This window comes from Alnus glutinosa, chromosome 8, assembly GCF_958979055.1.
Source record: "Alnus glutinosa chromosome 8, dhAlnGlut1.1, whole genome shotgun sequence".
Taxonomy (NCBI): Eukaryota; Viridiplantae; Streptophyta; class Magnoliopsida; order Fagales; family Betulaceae; genus Alnus; species Alnus glutinosa.
This window is the reverse complement of record NC_084893.1, coordinates 22,743,946-22,768,993: the sequence shown is the minus strand read 5'-3', so window position 1 is coordinate 22,768,993 and position 25,048 is coordinate 22,743,946. Positions and strand designations below refer to the sequence as shown.

The 25,048-nt window shown below is 38.3% G+C and overlaps 1 protein-coding gene across 1 annotated transcript; it reads right to left on the bottom strand.

Moving 5' to 3' along the window:
* Window positions 1-545: 545 nt before the first annotated feature.
* On the bottom strand, window positions 546-23,769 carry LOC133875305 (uncharacterized). The gene is made up of 17 exons (XM_062313397.1): window positions 23,535-23,769; window positions 23,382-23,445; window positions 22,448-22,556; window positions 22,261-22,323; window positions 20,380-20,483; window positions 19,067-19,133; window positions 18,883-18,954; window positions 18,158-18,319; window positions 17,332-17,405; window positions 17,142-17,239; window positions 7,765-7,872; window positions 4,629-4,726; window positions 3,171-3,308; window positions 2,785-2,832; window positions 2,061-2,175; window positions 1,523-1,623; window positions 546-898 (listed from the first exon to the last, which is right to left on the bottom strand). The coding sequence occupies exons 1-17, from the start codon at window positions 23,605-23,607 to the stop codon at window positions 812-814; spliced, it is 1,581 nt and encodes a 526-aa protein (XP_062169381.1). The 5' UTR covers window positions 23,608-23,769; the 3' UTR covers window positions 546-811.
* Window positions 23,770-25,048: the final 1,279 nt, after the last annotated feature.

Here is a 25,048-nt window from a genome sequence, read left to right as displayed (position 1 = left end):
CCACAACAACCTCACAATTTTAACTATCTACTATCACTATTTCATTTAAATAATCTTTTTCAAAAAGGATGTGTGTGACACATGATAGAAATGATAAAGACCAAAAAAAAAAAAATTTCGTCTTTTATTGTTTTGGTAAATGAGCAATGCTCACTAATGTTGGTGAATACTGTTCACTCATCAATTTTTTTTTTTTCACCAAATTGATGAGGCTGCTAGAACTCATTTTAGACCATTTCAGTATATTAGCTCTCTCTCTCTCTCTCACACACACACATACACACACACAATAAATAAATAAAAATAAATAAGAGCCTAATTTGATGAGAATGCTCTTTCCAGGAGTAGTTGGGCCATCCTAACAACATTTCTTTTTCTTTATTTGTTGTTACAATCTGGACCCTTGTGGTCTCACTCCTTTTGAGTCCTTGATGCCTTGTGAAGCATCAAAGAAGTCATGTAGTAGTTTCACATTTCTTTTGGTCCAGTCGTCCTAGTATTATTTCATTGAATAATCAGAAGAAATGATAGCCGAGCTCCTACTCTTTATATGCCTCAAAACTTCATGTTTACTTTCACATAAAGGTAGCTTTGCAATTCGTCTGACAGGAAGATCTATGAAGCTATAGCCCCATGACAACCAAAAGGAACAAATCTTGTGTCACAGGTATATATATTTACAATGTTTATGTCATCCTCAAAACTGATGAGATATAGATAATATTGTTGGCAGATGAATGTCTACAACTTTGCCGCCTCACCTTGTATACCAATTTGCAAGGAATTGGCTTTACTCCAGCAGGCTAAATATCTAAAATCTCTCAGCTGTCTTCACGATGGGTTGAGCATCAAGTTGCTTTCTAGAAAGATATGGACCATCTCTTACTGCATCCTGCAACTGCAAAGGGAGAAAAAGTATCGTGTCATTGAAAAAGAAAAAAAGAGAAAAAACAAACAAAAACACCAGAGTTGATGAACTCAATTCTTTCTTGCCTTTTAAAATTTCAACTGGTTGGTGATTCTAGACCCCTTCCCCAACAATTAAGTGGTTTTCCTTCATTCACCTTTTAAATGATTACTTGTTCCTTCTTTGCTATATAGGCAAAGTTTTTCATTTCACTCTGTCTTGAACAATTTAATGCATACAACCACATATGCCTAGCGAGTAATGCTACTCTTCGTACTTATTTATCACTCATTTTACACTGGTTGACGTGACCTGTTTTAACTGGCTTCCTATATCAACCGATGTAAAATGAGTGTGATAAATAGGTGTGAAGAGTTACATTACTCTATGCCTGGCTGTACATGTGAAGGCAGCATGACAGAAGCATGGTCATGGTTAAATATAGACCAATCTTCTACATAAAATATGTATTTGGGCATGCCGATCATGTAGAAAGAAGTAAGATTCTGGTGTGACTACTCCTAGAGTCGTTAGGGAATCCAACCAAAACATCCATGTATTGTAGATCTAACCACGGGCATAACAATTAAGGAAAAAAAAAAAAATAGCTCTAACCTTGGCCACTGATCCAGCAAGAGCAGGATCATTGATAAGTTTACTTGAGGACACAAAGGCCTTGTGGATTGACTGGCAACATTTATATCTAGCTTCCATACCTGAAAAATATACTACTGATTTGATTAATAGAAATTAAAACTGGAAAAGTATTTGGCAAGAAGATTCTAAAAGAAGAGTGATCATTTTGTCTCACCTCCTCAAAAAGAAACCAGAAATTAAATAACTGAACATAATTAGAGTTTAAGAAATTCAGAAAGTATTGATGAACTTATAATAATTAAAATAAATAAGAAAAATGATTTAAGTATCGATGCAGGCAAGAGCCCAATAAATACTGGTTTTCATTCAGTGGATGGGTTTCAACAATGGAACAATGACAGATTATTGGTTTTGCTTAATTCTTATAATACCACACTTGAGCAAACCATCATAGAAAAGCTCTTATAATTGATTACAGCAGCATACAAAAGACAATATTCATAGACAGGCAATGTGATGATTACTAATAATTATACACAGAGACAAGAAAACAGACCTATTTTTGTGGTTTCCGTATTTGCATCAGTCACTATATTTATTATCTCTTGTTTTGAGCAAATCTCCATCAGAAACCATGGCCGAGCCACCATTCCAGTTACCACTCTATAACCCTGAAAATTTCATATATAAAAGCTTACAGCATGTTTCTTGATAAAGGGTCACTTACAACTGCAAACGCCAAGTAAAGGTCTTCAAATATGAGGGTCAGTTTGTTGCAATAAAGTTCAACATTTTTCTCTTTTTGGGTTTTGCTTCTGTCCTTTGGCAGCAAATGAGGAGCATCAACAACAATTCATGGAACTCTTTTTTCAGTTCACCTAATGTTGTTTACCTACCATCCCCACCCATAAAAAATTGCACTGTGTCCTAAAGGGGAAATTCTTAGGCATAACACAAGGAAAGAAATAGTAAAACCAATGATACATAATGTGTTCAAGAAACACAAATAAGAGAACCTTCAATCCCTAACTACAAACCATGCCAATAGTCAATTAAATGAAAGAGAAATAAACTAAAAAGATTTACTAAAATTAAGATCCAAGAAGTTTTGGTTTCCAGTACTAACAATATATGAAATGGAGCCCTGACGCCTAATGGAGTTACTACAATTAACGAGTATGAAAAGAAAACCCTTATTATACATCAGCTCCAAAAAATCTCAATCTATGGCCACAGCAAGGAAAAAGAAAATCCATAGCTCATGCATAAGAAATTCTCACCGCCAAACGAATTTCCGGATCTTGTTGAAGAATTGACAAAAAAAGGCCCTGCCAATTGCACCAAGAACTTGGTAAGACTTCTGAACTTTTTAAAGAGCAGGCAAATGAAAAGTGATAGGGAACCCAAATGAACATGTTCCTAAACAAAATAGAAGAATGTGCAATCAAAGTGAGTACATAAGACCAAAAAAACTTTATTAAATTCATGCAAAAGGACTGAAACCCACAAACTGCAGACACACAGACACACAATTAGCACCCTTGACTAAATATGGAGTCTGATAGCCAAATGCTCATCTGAAGAAGGTGAATTTTCCAATGATTGAAATGACCTGAGCAGAAGAATAATTAAAAAATGAAAAGCATATTAACAAGCAACTACTTACAGACAGTGTCAGCTTTGAACTCTTGGATGCTGTTTCATAGATTAAGCGTCGCAAGCTTTCTTCTGCATCTCCACTTAGTATAATTTTATTCTCCGGCCTTGATTCTCCTGCTATGTTTCCAAGAGCATGCAGTGCAGACTGTGTTTGCCATTTAAGAATTTTTTTTTTGATTAATAATGTTTGCCATTTAAGAATGTTTCAGAAATATACAAAAAGCCTAGGATATGGTAAATAAAACATTTTTGCTCAAAATTCTAAATAGAAGATTTCTTGCAACAAAATTGAAAGCTTTCAGTCATAATGCTGGGACCTCAAAAAAAAATAAATCTCATAATGCTGGGGACACATGCTATATCCCATTTTATGCTCTTTGACCAAATTTGAAATGGATAATTTAATAGCTAGATATTGTACCCTGGTTTCAAAAAAAAAAAATATATTTTCTTTTCTTTTTTCTTGTTTGGTCTATCTTGTTTTCTGATGGGTACAACTATCTAACAAAATTACATGAATTAAGCATGGACAAACAAACAACATAATAGAGAAGTACTTGGGTTCATACCAGAAGTGGATTCCATTTAACATAAACATTGAAGAAAATTTAATTTGAGAATTCTAGTTTCCTCAAGTCCCATCAGATTTAAATCATTGTCACACCTGGGAGACATGTGAAGGTCATATCTGCTTTTGAGTTGACATAGTAGCAGAAAAATAAAAAAAATTCTACTTCCATCATGTCTCCTCCTCTTATCTCTTTATTGCTTGTAAGGAAGTTGTAATCGTAAAAGCTGGACCCATTTCCGTATTGGCACAGATGAGGCCACATAGCTCAATAAATACATTGTAGGACAATAAGATGTTTTTATGAGAGCGCAACCTCACGGATTTTGAGCAGAGGCAATGATAATGGGAAGGTCTGTAAACGTTTTCATGAACCAAGCAAAAAATGGCAGTCATGAATAATGCTGTGACAGAAAGGGTCATTGTTAGGAAAACATTCCTCAGTTTAATGAGTATACAAGAAGATTGGATGAGCTAGATAGATTATCATATCCCCCCGATCTCTTCACAACCTCGATCTAGATTCAAAAGTTTACAATCATGTAGCCATTTATCCCATGCCATCATCTTGTAATCCGTATCCACCTTTTCAAGTTTGTTATAAAGGCAATCCAAATGCACATTCTGAGTTAACTCTTCTCTCCCTTTTACAGGCCACGCTTTTTTTCTCACACCAAGATACAGGAAACAATCGTTTTTTTTCCATAAATCATGGCATAAATTAGCTTCTTTCTACTCCTACTTTTACAGACATATGAATCGCTGTAATAGCCTGCAGCCTATTTATCTTAAAATATTCTATTTCTAGAACCAAATTAGTATGTGATAACCAACTTTCAAGACAGGCAAAAAAAAAGCATAAATACAAAGATCATGTGAAAGGAACTGCATGTTCACCAGCTGTTTGCCATGCCCTTGCCGATCTAAAGCAGAATGAATAACATGTCTTGCAGCCGGTGGCGAACTTGAAAGTAGTAATGTAGCTCCTTGGATCACTAAAAGCGTCATAAAGAAGCAAATATTAATTTTGCATAGTAAGAGATGGCAGATATGCGTTTGAGAAAAAAGCAAGCAAACTAGAAGTTAAGCAAATTGTTAAAAGTGCGCACTTAAGATAACGAGCAAGGAGGACGATATCCTTCATCCCAACATCAACAGTATGAAACTTGGGATATTTAACTAGTCAGTCATCACAGGAATTTTTTTTCAATGTAAATTTAATTCAAGGTGTGAGCAAATAATCATCATAAATCTGTGAAGTCATAAGGGAAAACCTAAATTGCCGCAACAATTAATACAAAAAACAGGTGAAAGTGTACAATCATAAGTAATAAACCAACACAACCTCTAAAGTTAATAATTTCTTGCCGAAGTTCAGACTCCTAAACTTATCAGGCAGACAAACACACACTCTCACCCTCATTTCTTCTTGGGGGAAGTAGGGGGTTTCAGATGCTTTCAAACATTACTTTAATCAAATTCCAGCCATTTATGTCATTAAAAAAAAAAGAGTTTAAAAAAAAAATAAAAAATCAGATCCACACAAGTAAATTTTGTTGAGGAATGAAAACAATGTCAAAAGTAAATTCAGATGCTAACATCAAAGGCAGCTGCACCATTTCATGCATGAAATAAATTCAAAAGAAACAGATTGCAGAACCCTTTTCAACGCTTGCCATATTGTAGGACCCTTTTAACTTTTAAGCTACACTCTTAAACTTCTCACGCACATATTGAATGTTTAGTTGGCCATATTACACTCCAAGTAAACATGTTAGTGACCATATCTATCCCTAAAGCGCTGACAAGAAGTGGGCCAAAATGTATATGAAACGCATAGTGACACATCACCTTGAGGGTGGTGTTCTCTAGAGCCCACATGAGTCTTTGGGGTAGGGTTGTGGAAGAATATTAGGAAAGGGTGGTATAAACTTTCCAGCTTTACTAGTTTTGAGGTGGAGGATGGATCGAAGACTAGCTTTTGGCGTGACCAGTGGTGTGGGGAAACAACTCTAAAGGTAGCATTTCCAGTTTTATATGGTCTTGAACATGAGAGGGACACCTCTATTGCGTATAATTTAGAGTTTTGGAAGGTTTCAACCAGTGGAATGTGAGCTTCACTAGAGCGCCACAGGATTGGGAGGTTGATGACTTTGCCTCTTTTTTTCTAGGTATTTCATTCCAATAAAGTGAGAAGAGGATGTGTAGATAAGCTGTGGTTGTATCCTTCCAAAAGAGGTTTATTCAGGGTTAAATCCTTATATAGCTCTTTGGCTTGTTCGGAAGGTAGCAACTTCCCCTAGAAGAGTGTTTGGAAAGACTCAGGCTCCTTCGAGGGCAACCTTTTATGCTTGGTCGGCGGCTCTAGATAAGATCCTCACTTTGGATAATCTTAAGAGGCGGCACGTCATCGTAATGGACAGATGTTGCATGTGCAAGAGGAATGGGGAATTTGTGGACCACCTTCTTCTTCATTGTGATGTGGCTACTGCTTTTTGGAGTGGTTTTTTCAATCGCTTTGGGATGTCCTGGGTTATGCCTAGATGTGTCATTGATTTATATGATTGTCGGTGGTCCTTTGGTAGGCCAAGGAGTGTTGCGCTATGAAAAATGGTGCCTACGTGCCTCTTTTGGTGTTTATGGAAGGAAAGGAATGATATAAATTTTGAGGATAAGGAGAGGTCTATGGGGGATATTATTTCTTTATTCTTTGAAACTTTGTATCTTTGGATGGCGGTGTATGTGTCTCCTCTGTCAATTAGATTTAGTGATTTTCTTTTTCATTTTGCTCTTTCTAGTTAGGTTGTTCCTTTTGTATACTTTATGTATACTTAGGAGCACCTCACGCTTTCAATGAGATTGATTTTATTACTAATCAAACTAACACATCACCTGACAAGTAGTCCCGAAAATGCACATGGATCCCAAAACAGAAACAGAATTAGAAAGAAATAGCAAAAAAGAAAAGAAAAGAAAAGAAACAAAGGGGGGTTCCCAGTATTGGAACACAAAGCCTTAAAGAAATAAGACTTCGATATTATGTTGGTATCCATCTGTCCTTTCATATTATGTTAGTATCCCTCTGTCCTCAAAGTTTAAACTCTCAGAAAATAGGCAACATTGTCCATAAAAGACATAACAAAACCTTTTATTTTGTAGTAGTAAAACCCAAATTCAATAAACAAGCGCAAAGGTACAACCCAAGTACATAGCAAGTATACAAGAGATACACCTAACTAGAAGAAGAAAAAAGATCAAGATAAACTAACAAACCATGGACATCTTTCAAGTAAAAAATGCCAGAACTGCAACTTTTACAGTGAATAGTTCTCATCTCTGAAGTGTTTAGCACAATTGTATTTGTCGTGCTTCCTGTACCTAAATAAATAATGCTTAATACCAATTTGTCTGGAACCATGCCTGAATATTTACTTGGAGAAACCCAACCAGTTATGAGAAAGGATCAAAACTTTCAATATAAATGTCAAATGGGTGGGAAAGGCAGCTTATAACCAGGCAGGATTGTGGAATTTCAACCCCCATGATCTATAGACATGGGAGCGAATGTTGCACCTTAATCACGTTCTAACATGGAGACAAACTTTTCCCTAGAATAAAAACAGAGATGAGTATGTAACTTCTGTTGGTGAATTTACGTTGAACATTCAAGGTATATACAACTCATGCACCAATACGAGATTGAACCTGTGATCTTATCCTCCGACCCTTAGTTATGAGGAGAGGAACAGATGGCAAATATGTGACCAATGCAACCCAAAATAAAGAGGAAAACACAAAAAAACTTCTGCTACATAATTGAGTTTGTGGCCAAGAGAGAAATGAATATGTGGATATGGTGACTAACATACTGAATTAAACCATCAAACAATATGACATAATACACTTCACTTCTTCTACGCAATTTTTACAAAATACAGGAGCCCATTTTCTTAAATATAAAAAGAAAAAAGAAAAAAGATCAGACATGTATGATACAGCTACCTATGCCTACAGCAGTGAGTGACATACTTACATGACCCTATTTGACCCAATGCGTCAAGTGCCGATTCAATTTCGTCTGTATCTCGACTTTCTGACGACTCAAGTATTTTATCAATGGCTGATATGACAGTTTTAACACCTGAATTCAGAAGAAAACTTAGCACAATAAGAAATCCCAAACATAAGTTTCCAGAAATCCAATATACTTTAATGGAACAAAGTTTTTTTTTTTAATAAGTACTTTAATGGAAGAACGTGTTTGTCTTATCAGTAATAAATCCCATATCCTACACCAGGTCGACAAAGAGAAGCATCTGTATGCAGTGCAAGTTAACAATGATCCTAAATAGGTGCAATTGGTGCCCCAAATTTAAAATATTATGAAACTTATTTATATCTATAAGCTATCTCCAAACTAAGTACACCAATCTTTTTTTAATAAACAATATTTTATTAAAAGAAAAAGGCAAAGCCCTCGTACACGAGATACAACCACCCTAAAGGTGTCTAAAATCTAAAAAGTTGACAAGATCTAGAAGATTCGAAGAGGAGAAATTAGTAACATAGACACTAATCAGAAAAAGAAATTAGGAACATTAGACTACAGCCCAATCTAATAGAGATCTCAAAAAAGTGGATTTTAAATGGAACACATTGGACTCACAATCCTCAAAGAGGTACTGATTCCTTTCTTTCCAAATGCTTGACATTAAAACTACAACCCAATCTAAGTACCAAAATATATAAATTAAAAAAATAAAAATAAAACAAGCGACACTGTACAAGCATCCTGACCAAAGAAAAAAACAAATTAACTGTAATAATCTAGAGGTTCTAACACCTGTGTTAAATTACCAGTTATTCCAAAAGCTTAAATTGATAGGAAATACTGAATTTTTAATTAATACTTTAACATTCTTCCTCACTTATGGATTTAAACTCCCTTTTTTTTTTTAAGATAAATAATGTCATATCATTAAAAAAGACAGAAATTTCTCACAAACCGGTTTGTAGGAAATTTCTTATAACCCACATATAAAAATGACACGTGTCTTTTAAATATGTGAGAAGCAAATGTTTTTTTATTAATGCTATTTTTTTATTTGATAAGTAATAAAGAGTTTTATTAAAAGCGTAAGGCGCCTCCAAGTACAACGGAAGTATACAAGAAAGCACCTAGCTAGAAAGAGAAAAAGAAACAGCCCAAAAAGAAAGAAACCCACAAGGACCTTAGCCCTAAAGCACAAAACCCACAAAGACCTACCCTAGAACCCAAAACCCACTAAGAGCACTCAACACTACAGAGCTTGAGCCTTTCCTCTCCTACTCCTAGAGGGCTTGCTCTCATCACTGTAGTTGATGGAGCTCTTCAAATTCTGCAACTCTCTCCTCCCTCTAGTCTTAAGCTGCTTACCCTTATTACCCTGAAGAAAATCCTCTTCCATTGCATCCAACAACGCGAAGGACATGTCAACATCCTCAACACCATCCGAATCCCAATTCAAGGGCATGTCGGGAAGACAAACACCCAAAGGGTAAGGAGAGTCTCCTTCCTCCCCAACCCTGTCTTCAACCCCCTGACCCCACACAAAAATCTCACCAGACGGGCAAAAACCAACCGACCACTCCTAAGATTGGATCAAGCCATTCGATTTGAAAATTACACCCTTATCAGTAGTCGAAGAAGCACAGCCACTCAAAGGGGGTGGAACACTGGGGAGGAGGAAACCACGCCGAAGAAAGCTAGACGGAGGAGGCTTACCCACTCCCCCACCTAGCTTCGGTGAGGACTGGACCACAGTCCCGCCCAAAACCTGAGAAGAAGAACCCAGACACGACGTCGACGAAGCCCTGAAAGCTGTCACCGCCTCATCGAACAAAGAAACAACCCTCTGAGAAGTATTAGCCTTCGATTTCTGGTGATGTCTCAGGATCGATTTGGACTTGGACGAGTAAATGGGAGCCTCACTCTCCGACATCACCGAAAGAGAAAGGCGAATCCTCTCTCCCAACGCAGCCACCCCCAAAGAAGAGAACACAAACCCCTTTGAATCCAAAACCGGACCCCCAAAGGTAGCATTCACAACTGCTGAACAAGAGTCAAAAGAGTCAGGACCATCGACCATGCACAAGCCTAGACCAACAACCAACGCTGCGCACAAGCTAGGATCGGCACCTTCAGAAGGAGCATCAACAAGAACAGACCCCATGCCATCCGTCATTGTCACCTCTTGACGAAGCTCAACTTGCCGAACCAAGGCAGGTTGATCAGATGACACCAGAATATCCACCGAAGAGACGAGAGAAGAAACCCCCACTAACAACGAGCCAGACTTGAACGCTGGAAAAGTACCAACCAAAATGTCCAAAGCTTCCCTGGTGGGCATGACTACATTCTGACAATCTAGCGGAAGAGACGCCCTCACCTACATTGAGCCAAACTTGATCGCCGGAAAAGACTCAATAGCACCATCCAACGCTTCCGGGGCCTGAGGACCCAAACCCAAAGTATCAGATTCCAAGCCCGCTGGGTAAACGTCAGATCCACAACCTGGACCATATCTCATCTTTAAAGCCTTTTTAGTGTTAGGCTAAAAGCCCAACCTCCTAGAACCAGCCCTAAGACGAAGCCCTCTAAGCACATAAAACTTAAAAGACTCGGCCAAAACCCACACAGTCCAATAACCGTCTTAGCCCAACAGAGGAGGTCCTGCTCCTGCCCAAGTTTGAAAGAATCCGCTTTCCCAATCCAGCCAAACGCCAAAATGCTTGAGAATCTTCCTGAAGCATGTTTTGTTGCAAACCCTAGACCCATCAAACACCCAACCGAACACGCCTCCTTGCAACATCAGGAACTTCGAGCACTGGAACCTACATCAACACAACGGTCTTTACCCAAAGGACCAGCCTCTGCTGATCTCAATTCAACCTCTGCACGTCTTACCGACGGAAGAAAATCACGCTCTGCCGGCGAAGACCTCCCCCCGGACTGACGACCCCCCACGATGGGCACCTTCTTCACTGCAAAGACTAAACCTAACCTAAGAACCTCCACAAAGGAGGGCCCCTTCCACAAAGGAGCCAAACCAGGCCAAACCTCTTCTTCCTTTCCATCTTCCTTAACTGACGCAAGCAAGGACCGAAACCCGCAACCCAATTTGGCAAAGAGAAAATATGTGGCCTTTCTCAACTCGCCGGAGAATTTGTGCCATAGGGACCCTCCACGCCCCTCTGGGATCACAATAAAACCTTTCCAGCCACCCAAACCGAAAGTTGCTGCCACCAAGAAACGGCCAGCTTGATTCTCACCTCTCCAAGCAATCAAGACTTTCGATCCTTCCCTGAAGGATTTGATGAAATCTAGATCTTCCAGAAAACCTACAAGAATCTCTACGACGAAGCAAGCCACTCAGCGCACTGAAAACTGATGATGATTTTGCCGGAAAAACTATTTCTCTTCTCCCCCACCCTCAGCAACGACACCCTATCCAGAGCCGAGAAGACAAAAATCTTCGACTCCACGATAAAGCTTTTCTCCATCTCAAAACCCACCCACCTCTCAAGCGGCCGACTCAGAAAATCATATTGTCATCGGAAGAGAGAAGGCCGACTCAGAAAATCACATTGTCGCCGGAAGAGAGAAACCCAACAAGAGGAATCACCGATTGAGAAATAGCATTGTAAGAAGTACATACTATTTAAATAACATGTGCTTCTCACATACCAACGGACACATGTCATTTTTATATGTGGGTTATAGAAAATTTCTTACAAACCGGTTTGTAGGAAATTTTTGTCCCATTAAAAATCGTAGAGGGGCGCAACCCTAGTATATAGAAAGTATACAAAAGTGCCCCTAAAAAGAGGAAACAAAAGAGCAAGAACTTAAAAACTTTGCAAACGTAACACGAGTCGGGCTATGATGAGCCGAAGCCCATACAAATAACATATTAAGCACATTTTGACACAACTCCAACACTGGCATTTCTACATCTTCAAAATACCGAGCATTTCTCTCCCACCAAAGACCCTATAGGACACAAAAAAACCTGCTTCCAAATTTGCTGAACTTGACCACGACCTAGCGAATTGCCCCAACAACTCAACAAATCCAGCACCCGTCGCGGCATGACCCACTCTACCCCAAACAAACTATAGAAAAAACTCCAAATATCCCTTGCAACATCACAGTGAAGTAAAAGGTGTTCAACGGATTCCCCACTCTTCTTACACATACAGCACCGCTCAACCACCACTATATGACGCCTACACAGATTGTCATGCATCAAGATCTTTTCTAATGCCACTGTCCACACAAAAAGTGACACCCGAGACGGGATCTTAACACACCAAATACTCTTCCAAGGAAAAGAGACAACCTCTTGACTAGCTAAGGCTTTATAGAAAGACTTCACTTTAAAATGCCCCCTCTTAGAAAGACTCCACACTAACCTGTCAACCGCTCTATGCCGAATCCGATGAGAATACAACCACTCATATAAGGAAAGGACCATCTCCACCTCCCAATCTTGTGCAAGGTGTGTAAAGACAACATTCCAATATGCAACTCCATCTACCACAGACAAAATATCTATCACCCAGACATCTTTTAAAACGAGCAATACTAAACAAAACTGGATAACAAAGCTTTATCGGCCTATCTCCACACCAAAGATCATGCTAAAACCGTACGTTATACCCATCTCCCACCCCCATGCGCACAAACTTATAAAAATTATCCCACCCCCTTCGAATATACTTCCAGACACTCACTCCATAAGACCCCACAGCCGCTAATGAACACCAGCCACCCCTCAAACTCCCATACTTAACTTCAATCATCGATCTCCATAAAGCCTCCCGCTCCTTAACAATCTCCACATCCACTTCCCCAATAAAGCTCGATTAAATTGGATCAAATTTTGAACCACCAAACCACCTTCCTTAATTGGAGTACAAATAGTGTGTCAGTTTACTAAATGAACTTTTACCTCATCCCCAATGCCACTCCATAAGAAATCCCGTTGTAGTCTCTCAAGTCTCTGAGCCACGCTCACAAGAATGGGGAACGACAAATAATACGTAGGAATGTTGCATAGAGTACTTTTAATCAGAGTCAACCGACCACCCTTAAACAAATATAATTTCTTCCAACCAACTAACCAATGTTTCACTTTCTCAATTACTCCATTCCAAATAGAAGTAGCTTTAAAAGACGCTCCCAACGGCAAACCCAAATAAGTCATCGGCAGAGACACAACTCGACACCCAAGAATATGGGCCAAATTATCAACATCTTCCACCTCACCTACGGGAACAATTTCTAATTTTCCTAAATTGATCCTCAATGGACTTAAAGTCCCATTCAACAAATAAAGCTTAATACAAGTGATATTCGAACTCAAGACCTCTGTTCTGATATTATGTTATATCACATCAATCACTTCTTATTACTATTCAAAAAAAAAACTCACCTCAAAAAACTTTACCAAACACACCCCTTATCTTGGAATGTGAGAGGATTGAACGAAGGAAACAAATGCTTAAGGGTGAGAAACTTACTCAGAGATTGGAAAGCCAACATTATTTGTTTTCAAGAAACTAAGCTGAAAGTTATTTCTCGAAGTGTAGTGCATAGTTTGTAGGGTTGCCATCATGTGGATTGGTGTTGTTTGGACTCCAAAGGTGCTTCAGGTGGCATTTTGATTATGTGTGATAGGAGGGTGGTAGAAAAGATCGACGACTATGTGCGGGAGTTTACCCAGGTTGTTTCCTTCAGAAACGTTGAAGATCATTTCACCTGGGCTTTTGTGGGTGTCTATGGCCCTAATTCTGATAGGGATAGAAGGATTATGTGGGATGAGTTGGCTGGCATGCCTAGTCGATGAAATCTGCCTTTGTGCATTATGGGTGATTTCAACGTCACTTGTTTCCCTAGTGAGACATCGGGAGCAACTCGCTTATACCCAACTACAATGGAGTTCTCTAACTTTATTTTTTATCAGGGCTTGATGGACCTCCCTCTTGTTAGTGGTTCTTATGCTTGGTCGAATAACCGGGAGTCTTCCTCTTGGTCCAGGATTGACAGATTCCTTGTATCTCCAGCTTGGGAAACTCAATTTCCAGGCTTGTCCCAGAGAAGACTTCCTAGACTTTGCTCAGATCATTTACCGATTCTCCTTGAATGTGGTGACTTTCATAGGGGTAGTGGTACTTCAAATTTGAAAACATGTGGCTGAAGTCAGAGGGTTTTGTGGATAGGTTGAAATAGTGGTGTCACTCTTACCACTTCCAAGGCTCTCCGAGCTTTTTTGTGGCCAGCAAGCTCAAGGCTTTGAAAGTTGATCTAACGAGATGGAATGAGGAGGTGTTTGGCGATGTAGGGAGAAAGAAAAAAAAATCCTTTTGGAAGAGGTATGTGCTTTTGGTACCATTGAAGAAGAGAGGACATTAGGTGATGAGGAGAGGATGAAGGAAGTAGTAGTAAGCAAGGTAGAGAGATCCACTCTCATGGAGAAGGTGAGTTGGAAGCAAAAATTTAGGGATTTGTGGCTAAGGGAGGTGATAAGTGCATGGAGTTTTTTCACAAAGTGGCCAAATCAAACAGGAGGAAGAACTCCATAGACTCCTTGTTGATTGATGGCACACTTTCTACCAACCGGGTGGAGATCCGCGAACACATTGTCCAATTTTATAAAAAGTTGTATACTAATCAATTTAGTTGCCGGCCTTTGGTGGATGGCATTTCCTTTGATTCTATTGGTAAGGCTGAGACTACTTGGTTGAGAGAGAATTTAGGAAAGAGAGGTGTTCGAGGTAGTGAAAGCAATGAATGGCGACAAGGCGTCGGGCCCTAACAACTACTCTATGGCGTTCTTCCAAGCTTGTTGGCAAGTGTTAAAAGAAGACATTATGAAGGCTTTTCGTGAATTTCATGCTAGAGGATAAGTTTGGAAGGAGCCTTAATGCTACTTTTATCGCCCTCATCCCGAATATTCTAGGGGTTGTTGATCCCGACAACTTTCGCCCGATTAGTCTTGTGAGTGACATTTACAAAATTATTGCTAACATTTTCACAAACAAGCTTAAGATGGTATTGTAAAAGATTGTCTCAAAGTCGCAAAATGTTTTAATCCAGGGTAGGCAAATCCTAGATCCTATTCTTATTGCCAATGAATATCTTGATAGTAGATTAAGATCTAGGGAGTGAGTGTTCTTTGCAAGCTGGACCTAGAAAAAGCCTATGATCATGTTAATTAGGATTTTATGTTGTACATGCTGAGAATGTGTGGTTTTGGAGGGAAGTGGTGTTCTTGGATTGTTCATTGTATTTCCACAATGCGGTTCTCGGTTTTGGTTAATGGCACTCCCACCGGTTTTTTTAGTAGCTCTCGTGGCTTGAGACAAGGGGACCCTATGTCTCCGTTGTTGTTTGTTATTGTGGTGGAAGCTTTGGGTAGGATGATTTCCGTTGCAGTGACTGGGGGATTGTTATCTGGCTTTTCTATGGAGACAAGGTTTGATATATATCAACTTTTGTTTGCGGATGATACTTTGATTTTTAGTTGGGCTGACCCAAATCACCTTCATCATCTACGGTGTTTTTTTTTTATGTTTTGAAGCCATCTCGGGCTTGAAGGTCAATTTGGCTAAGTCCTAATTGGTTCTTGTGGGTAATGTTGCTGATGTGGATGGGTTGTTGGCTGGCATTATGGGTTGTGGGGTTTCCCCTTTGCCTTTGAAGTATCCCAGTCTTATGTTGGGGGCCTCCTACAAGGCTAAGTCTATTTGGAATGGCGTTATTGAAAAGATTGAGTGTCGGTTGGCTAATTGAAAAATGATGTACTTGTCTAAGGGTGGTAGGATCACCCTTATTAAGAGTACACTTTCCAATTTACCTATGTACTTCATGTCCCTCTTTCCTATCCCCGCGGGTGTTGCTAACCGTATTGAAAGCTTCAGCGTAATTTCTTATGGGGTGAACTAGGCGAAGAGTTCAATATCATTTGGTAAGCCGATCTAAGGTTTTCTCTCCAATCTCGGAGGGAGGGTTGGGGGTCCGAAACTTGCTACTGTTTAATCATACTCTCTTAGAGAAATGGCTTTGGCGGTATGTGCATGAGAGAGAGGCTTGGTGGAGAGTTGTGGGGACTCTAAATTTGGTAGTTCGTAGGGTGGGTGGTGTTCTAATAAGCCTCCTGTGACGTATGGAGTGGGATTATAGAAGAATATTAAGAAGGGTTGTAGGAAGTTCTACTTATCAAAAAAAAAGGGGGGGGGGGGGTTGTAGGAAGTCCAGCCATACTAGATTTGAGGTGGGAGATGGCTCCAAGTTTAATTTCTAGCATGATCTGTGGTGCGGCAAATTGGCCCTTAAGGAAGCCTTTCCAAATTTATATGGAATTGCTTGTGCAAAAAAATGCTTCTGTTGCGGCTCACTTGGAGATTTCGGGTGGTTCCAATTAATGGAATGTGAACTTTGCAAGAGTAGCTCACGACTGGAAGGTTGACGTCTTTACCTCGTTCTTCAGGGTGTTGTATTCAGCTACAATGAAACAGGTAGGTGAAGACAAGCTTTGGTGGGTTCCTTCTAAATGAGGTTTGCTCGCTATTAGATCCTACTACAGTGTCTTGGTTCACAATGATTACTCTCATTTTCCTTGGAAGAGTATATGGCGGGCCTAAATAAAATCCTTATCATGGACAATCTAAGGAAACGACATGTCATCATGGTTGATATGTATTGTATGTGTAAAAGGAATGAGAAGTCTATGGACCACCTTCTTCTCCATTATGAGATTGCCGAGGCCTTATGGGATCATTTCTTCAGTCGATTCGGGCTATCTTGGGTTATGCCTAAATGAGTAGCCGACTTATATGCATGTTGGTGGACTGCTAGTAGCACTCGGAGTGCTGCTACGTGGAATATGGTGTCTTCATGTCTATTATGGTGTCTATAAAGGGAAATGAATGACAGAAGTTTTGAAGATCGGGAGAGGACTTTGGAGGAAATTAAGGATTTTTTTTTTCTATACTCTATATCTTTGGATAACTGCTTTTGATGATTAGTTATCATGATTTACTCTCTTTTTTTCCTTCTAACTAAGTGTTTTCTATTGTATACTTCCTATATATCAAGGGTGCCTTGCACTTTTAATGATATTTCGAGTACTTAATAAAAAAAATGTAATGCTCAACAACTTTTTGTTTTTCTAGAAGCTGCAATACATAGAGTGAATAGGTCATACACAACAATGGCAATCTATAACTAGGCTGCAGTATATCTAATAATCAGGAGGAAAAAAGAAATAGCAGTTATTCCACACCTCTTCACATATCCAGAAAGGTCGGATTCTTGAAAAAAATAAAAACATATTTCAACGGTATCAAGTACGCTAGAAGTCTTACTGGATTCATCAACAAACATATAAACATTCTCCTTGGATAAAAGCCTTCCACTTATCATCATTGGTCTTGATCTTAAAATAGATTCCGTAGATGTGTTGCTACAATGAAAAGTTTTTGTGAGCACATGCATAAGTATGTAAGGGTACAAAAAAAAACATTACCAACAAATACCATTCAGTCAAGCATGTACCTGATTTTAGAACTAAGTAAATGAAGAAGGGTGGTCCTCGACAAGAACTCTGTTCCATGCTGAATGTTTGCCAACTTCATCCATTGGGCACATATAATAAGAATGCATTTCAATGCATAAGTTAACAAATCAAGGAACATAGATGTCCATTAAGTGAAGAGTGGAGTGAAAATCGGTTATAAATCAATTCATACCAAGAACATACTACCTTTATATTTAATCTTACGTAGTAAAATAACAAATATAACAGAGAATTGAATTGTACTGGCACTTGAAACAAATAAAACTTAAATCATTAAGATACCAGAATGAGATTCTTCAAGGAAAACATAAAGTCCAGTTGCCATGTATTTCAATGTAGAGAAATATGTGGTAACACAAATTGCTCTGACATGTCTTGTATGATACACATCCTTGTCAGTCAGACAGCTTCTGCCATGTGTTCCATAATTCAAAGCCCTAATTTCTTAAGTTATTTTAACGTGCACATTAAACTACTACACTTTTCAATATAATTTATTAAAGACTGCATCTAGGACAATGAAGCTACCTTCCACAATCTTTATCATATTAATATATTTTGTGCTCATATGCAATACTTCTTTTTTTATATGCAATATTTTGTGCTCATATGCAATACTGCCATGGATGATATTACAATTTGCAGACCATCATAATCATTGCAATTAAGTATCAATATTGGTAACAAAAAAGTTAAGACACATGATATTTCCAGCCAATATTCCAATGAAAAATGTCCCTTCATAGCAAACGTCAATAAGTGCAGAGAGATAGAGATCATATGAAATGATAATCAACAGCCAACCTCATACAACAGCTCCAAAACACTTAATGTTTCAAGGGTATCATCTGAATTGTTGATTGCCGCCTCAAATGGATTGAGTAGATTTGAATTGTAAATAACTGATGCCACAGAGTTGGAAACAGAGAATAGCTTCACTATTAAAGCCAAAACCCGAACCCGTCCCTAAAAACTATTCATAGTCAGAAGGAAGAATACAAATATTAAGCAAATAATCATGATTCAGATACCACAGATATGACTATGGTAAGCATAGCTCATTGACATTTAAAAACTCAGGCTATGGCACCTGGTAGAAACTAAACTTAAGTAACTGATGAGAGAATTGTGCAGCTAAAATAAATGGGCGAAGACGGCAACAAAATTTTATGTGACCTCAAACCACCCCACCCACCCCCCCAATTCTCTCTAAAAAAGGGGGGGGAAGTGCTTGTTTTCAACAGAAATACTAGGCTACAAAAACAAAACAATAGGTGCCATTTAACAAACTTCCATGGCATGTTCCTGCCATACATACTTGTTAATGGCAAAACAGTATTAGATAGCTAAGATACCGTCAAACCCCTTGGTATGGGGTGTGTGTGTGTGTGTGGGTGGGTGGGTGGGTGTGTGTGTGGGTATACCCACAAATGAAGATAAACTACTTGAAAATTTTTGCTCAACATGGAACTTTCTGCTGCTTAGAATCCGATGACTATATCTAAATCCCAAAGCACCAACTAGCATACCAGTGATGAACATTGGGCTGCTATATTTCCAAGATGTGTAGCTTCATTGTTATTAGCTGGGAAGATGACGTCCTGAATAAATTTGGATAACAAAAGGCACTTAACAGTTTGGCTAATTACAACATAATGCAACATGAAAGGAATTTTGACCCTATAGAGCAGATCAATAATAGCTTTGTCCTACCATGCCTTCAGAAGAACCAGCTAATTTCTTGATTGCATCCATTGATGCAGTTGCGACTTGTTCATCACTACAGACCATAACAAAGAGAAATACATGTCAAATTTATCCATATGCAGGATATAACTTAAAAGAGTAAACTGAAAGTTGTAACTTGAGCATGTTTCGTTTGAATGCAGACAGCAAATATATAACAAAATATAAAAAGTAAAGGAGTCCTTTGAGAAGAGATGGTTTCATTTTGCCCCACAAAACTATCTCCGAGATATGCCCCCAGTACTCAAAGATATTCAATGCTAGAGAGAAATTTTGTAGTCAACTCTTTCATTTATCAGGTGCAATAAATGGTTAGTACTAGCCTGTGCTTGGATGAATTCCGATGACAACATTGAAGACATACCTTTTTTTTTAAGTACAACATTGAAGACATACAAAATCTACTAATCATAATTCAGCTGAAGAAATCTTTAGTGGTCCAATATTGGCAATCTGGATCAACTGGGGGCAGATATATTTTAACAGTCCAGAATGGCCAAAATTATTTACCTATTCTACTAACGCTTTTGGACGTAGTGCAGCAATAGGGCTGAAGTTAGTGATGTTCTACTTAAGATGGAAGGCCTTAAACCTGTCTCTGATATACTTTAAAGCTGGTAATCGTAACACAATGAAATGTGCTAGAACAGAAAAGAGAAGCGGGCAGGGGCTAAAGTAGCTCGAAGTTGTAGAAAGACTCAACATATCTTTCAAAGTATTTTGATCAAACTCATTCAACTGTATACTAAGATCAGCCCATTTAGAGGCAGACTATGAGTGCTGCAATAACTTTGGAAACCTTGCTATGAATGACAAGGATTTGGTTTTCTTTCATTTCTGCGTTCCAAGCATTTTTGTGCTTTGTTTCTAGTAGTCTTCTCTTTCCTAATAGTAATTATATTCCTTGATTTTTTTGGGGGGGGGATGAATTATACTCCTTGATTTTGTCTTGTGCATCACCTTTCTTATCGAGTGATATTTCATGTTACTGAATACACAAAATTTAAAAAGAGAAAAAAAAATTGAGAGACTGAGTAGTAGAAACAAAAGAAAATGTAATAACATGACATAATAACTCAGCAAGTACCATCACTAATATAAAGTCAATCAAGAAATAATCAAAGAGAGTAAATACAAACAGAAGAAGATATTCAGCCTGTTGTGTGCACCACAATAGCTAAAAGCAGTATCTATATCGTAAAGGAGGCAATCATGCAGGTATTTTCAAGTATATCCAACACTTAGTGTGCACCAAAATTGCATAAAGCAGTATTTCTTACCCATAAAGGAGGCAATCAAGCAAAAGAGGATATAAACCATGGTGAATTATTAGCCTTGCTGGAGAAACAGCTTTTTCATCAGAATGCTCCAAAAAGTAAGTAACCTGCAGATTTATTACCACGTCATAGTAAATGGCATAGCACAGAAGTTTTTCCACTTGTGTTAGTTATAATTTCACAAAGTATGTACATTAAATTTAACTAAACATGGCTAACAAATGGCAACCAAACAGTTTCTGAACAATAGACATGTACGGCACTATGATAGGATTAAGCAATCTCTCAAATGCATAATCAGAAACAAGCATGGAGAGAAACTAGCAAGGTGGGTATAAAGGTGAAGTGAAAAAGGAAAAGAACACACAAAGGGCACAACATCTACCTATCCTCTCACTCTCTTATTTACTTCTCAAATCCTATATTTTTAAGCCAACTAAACTCATCAAGACCTTCCAACTGCTTCAAAGCAAATATAGTTCACAATTTTTTTAACCATTGCATGTTATGTACAACAACATTTCTATTAAGTCATCCACCACCTTGTAATTTGTCATAACATCCACATTCATGTTTGCCTTTTGTTCTCAACTAAGATAATCTCACTTCTTTCTAATCCAATTGACTTAAAGTTCCTCATTGTTGTTAAATCTGTTTTAAAAAGAAAGTGATCAATCTTGGGGGTCAGAAGTTCAAACCACACTCAATATAGATTAGCAATGGTATACCATACATCCAAGGGCCAATACAAACTTGAAAATACAAGAGCAATGTCTTAAATACATGAGTGTGTGTGAGCGCACACGGGTATGAAATTTTATCGAAGTAAGAGGAGATGACACCTTCCATGTTATCTTTAAAATAAATTGCGCTTTACCAACATGAACTAGTATGGTGATACAAGCACATATATATATATATATATATATATAGGAACTCCAACCAGGTGACTTTTTCAATCGCTCATAAAGGAGATGACTTATAATTCCATGATACTTATCGCCTTTAATGAAACTAGAAAGTTGTCAAATTTGGCATTATTAACAGTGTCAACATCCACAAGTATTATCAAAAGCCAATAGTACTAATCAGGGACGGAGCCATAAACTATTATGAGTAATGGGGCAGGGGCCAGAGGCCAAAAATATTTTGTTGGTAGGGGGCTAGTAGGCTAAAAAAAATAAAATAAAAAAATAAAAAAATAAAAAAAATTGTTCTTAAAAATTGTTCTTAGAAACTGGCTCTAATGTTGCCCGTCTTCCTTTCCAACAAATATTTTATGCAGTTGCAAAGTAGTTTACTACAAGTAATACTAGTCTTTGTAGCAAAGTGGTGCCTATTGGCTTGTATAAAGTGGGGTCCAGGCTTCAACCCTTCAAATGGATAATTGAAAAGGAAAAGAAGAAAAGGTTTACTTAGTTATGCTCATGCCACCATTGGAATCCATTGGTCTCTAAGCCATTTGGGCCCCAACTGGAAGATAGCAGAAAGAAGTCCGTAGGGCTCTTTCACTTCAGTTAGGGAACCCAACATTCAAGCAGCATCACAGCCTTGCTCATGGGCTACGTCAAAAGAGTTCATTGAACAATCAAAACGGCAATAACTATAAAATGCCAGAATGCTGGCTGATACAATAACAGGTGTGAAGGAGGGGAAAAGCTATTTCCCACTGTAGCAAGAAACCTAAGGCAGATATGTGATTTTAAAATGGTTGCTTACACATTCAATGATTAAAAAAAAAGGTTTCTGAACAACAAAAGAAAATTAGCTACAAACATACATAGCAAATTTAAATACATAAGCTTGTCCCATTCTCAAATATTTAACTTTTCAGAAACTTCAAAGAAAGTCAGTCACAGATGCATAAGAAATGGGCGTACATACCGTTTTACATGCTAAATACCTCACTCTTTGGGAATCAGCCTTCAGACCAACTTGCACGAAGGACTGAAGAAAGAGCAAAAGAGTAGAACAATGCTAATCAAACTCAAACCAAACATTCTACGCCAAAATCTTGCACTGCCTAAAGAAGCAAGTTGCATTAAGAGTTAACATGAAAAAGCATACGTACCATATAATGTGGGATCAGAGAGGCACCATATTTTGTTTGGAATATCCTTTCCAGACAAGAAACTAAAGTATTCTCAATACCAGGCACATCTCCTTTGGTCTGTAATGCGCTGCACTAGGTAAAAATATAAACATGAACACACTACTCCAAAAGATGTTTTAGAACCCAAAACAATGTCAAAGGGAATCCCAACGTAGAGAACTTTAATCTGCATAATTTTCCTTGCAACAACACAACAGGTGGCATCATACTTTAGGGTTGACCTATATAGTCTTATACACATGCCCGGCCTGACCAACATGAGAACATGAACTGCCACCCATAATTTGTTGAGAGAAGGGAAATGAGAGTGTTAAAATATTAATTAAAATGATTAAATTCATAAACTTTTCGAATAATCGATGATGTACTCTAACCCGGCCTATTTAATTAAATGGGTCAAACCCCTCAATTCTAACTCTCTAATTTTGTATTAAATTCATGTCGAATTCGTGGGTCATGTCAAAAACTGCCCGTCATTATGTCGTGTGTTGGATTCAAGTCATGATGAAGCATATAGATATAAGACAATGTAAGTCAACCCTAATCTGACCCATTTAATTAAATGATTAAACTCCTTAACCATAACCATTTAATTTTGTATTAGCTTCGTATCGAATTTGCGGATCGTATCAAAAATTGCCAGACCTACGACAAACCCAGCACGTAAAGTCTAAAGTCAAGCTTATCCAATGTTAAATCACCGCTATCCAAAAACGTAAGCTAAAATAAAATAAAAATAATGAATTTAATCCTTTACTTAATACTTTATCATTTAGAACCCAGGAAGAAGGAAAGACCTTAAAACAAAAAATATAGTATTAGAGTTACAATGGGTTGTAAAACCAACAAAAATCAATGGGGCAAGTGAAGAGACATTGAAGAAGAATTTTACTTTATAACGACTGGAAGAGGGAAGCGGTCAAGGAAGTTCTTCGCGGAAGCGTCGTTTTGAGCACCTGAAATTAGCAAACTTTATTAGATTGTTTAATGGGAAAATAGAATAAAACGGAGAAAAAAGAAAAGAGAGGCAATGGAGAATAAGTACCAGGATAAAGTGCGAAATCTGAAGCTGCTTCTAGTAGTTGAGTGGGATCGTCCAACGAGAACTCTTCCGCCATAGCTGCTTTTCCAAAATATCACTGTGATTTGTGAAACGGTGAGACAGAGAGAGAGAGAGAGAGCCGTGGGTACTGGGTAGTGGCAAATGGCAATGGTTTCGGTAACGTGTCGATGTGGGACAGAACCACCAAAACATTTCGGGTGGGTGGGCTTGGATTCGTATCCAAAACCACTCTCGGTTCTCGGATCCTGGTTTTTGTACTTTTGTCAGTTTGCAAGTTGCAACTGGGATATTTGTCGACTTTAATAAAGGTTGTGACTATTTATTTGTTAGATTTTTTTTTTTTTTTTTTTTTTACTGGTAAGTCACTATTTTGGTGGTACTGTCCCACATCGACACGTGCCCAGAGATACTCAGCACGTTAGTTAGAGACATGTTACACCTTTTTCTTTTTTTTCTTTTTTCTTTCTTCCTTTCTCTCAATTTTTTAAATCATCGTTCAATATGTAGATTCCATGTGTGGAATAATATAAGCTCCACAAATTTAGTAGTAATTTTGAAAAATGAAAGGATAAAAAAAAGATAATAGAAATAAATAAATCATTTTTCTTAGTTAAATGTTTAATATTAGCTATATTTAGCTAAGATAAATGATTTATTTTTTCTTATGTGCTTCTTTCATCCTTATACTTTTTAAAATTACCACTGGATCGATGGGATCCATGTTGATCTCTTATATGGGCCACACAGATCGATGGTGTCTATGTTGGAAGAAAGGCATGATGAGGATGTATAATACATCTCTTTAGTTAATATGACAACTTTCTCTTCCAGTAGATTAGTTAGAGACTATAAAATGCATAAAGTGCTACAGTGAACAATACTAGGAACCTGTTTGGCAACCAATTGCCACTTAAATTCATTGCCTTTATGCCCATCACCAACAGTAGACACGCGTGACAATTCTGAAGAAAAAAAAACACTGCTTCTACTGCCACACTCAGTCCTTTTCTTTGAATTTTCTTTCCGTTGAAAGCTCAGTCCTCCCGCCCAGCTCCATATTTCCTCAGCTTTCTAATGTGCGCCTCATGCCCTCATATCTTCTCACGACTTTGAGCCTTTCGTTCTTCAGTCCTCACGCCATCAACCCACCGACACGGCCAGTCCCTTCAGATCTCCAGCTCCTCTCTCTCATAATCGCTTCTGAAGATTGATCTCCTCTCTCCATATCCTCTCAGTCACAGGTGAATAAAGGGAAATCCTGTGAGATTCCCCATTTTCGAGCCAAACGCCATCTCAGGGCCATGCTCTGTGATACAGACAATGGGCAGAGATTTGTGACCGTTTCCCCATCAATTTTTACCATATCCTTCCTCACCTCTCTCCATTATTACCCCAACCACCGACTTAATTCCCCTCTACACTTAAGTCGACGGAAATCTATTTACAGGATCTCTCCATCACCTCCCGGGATTTTGGTTCTTGCGCTCTCTGAACCA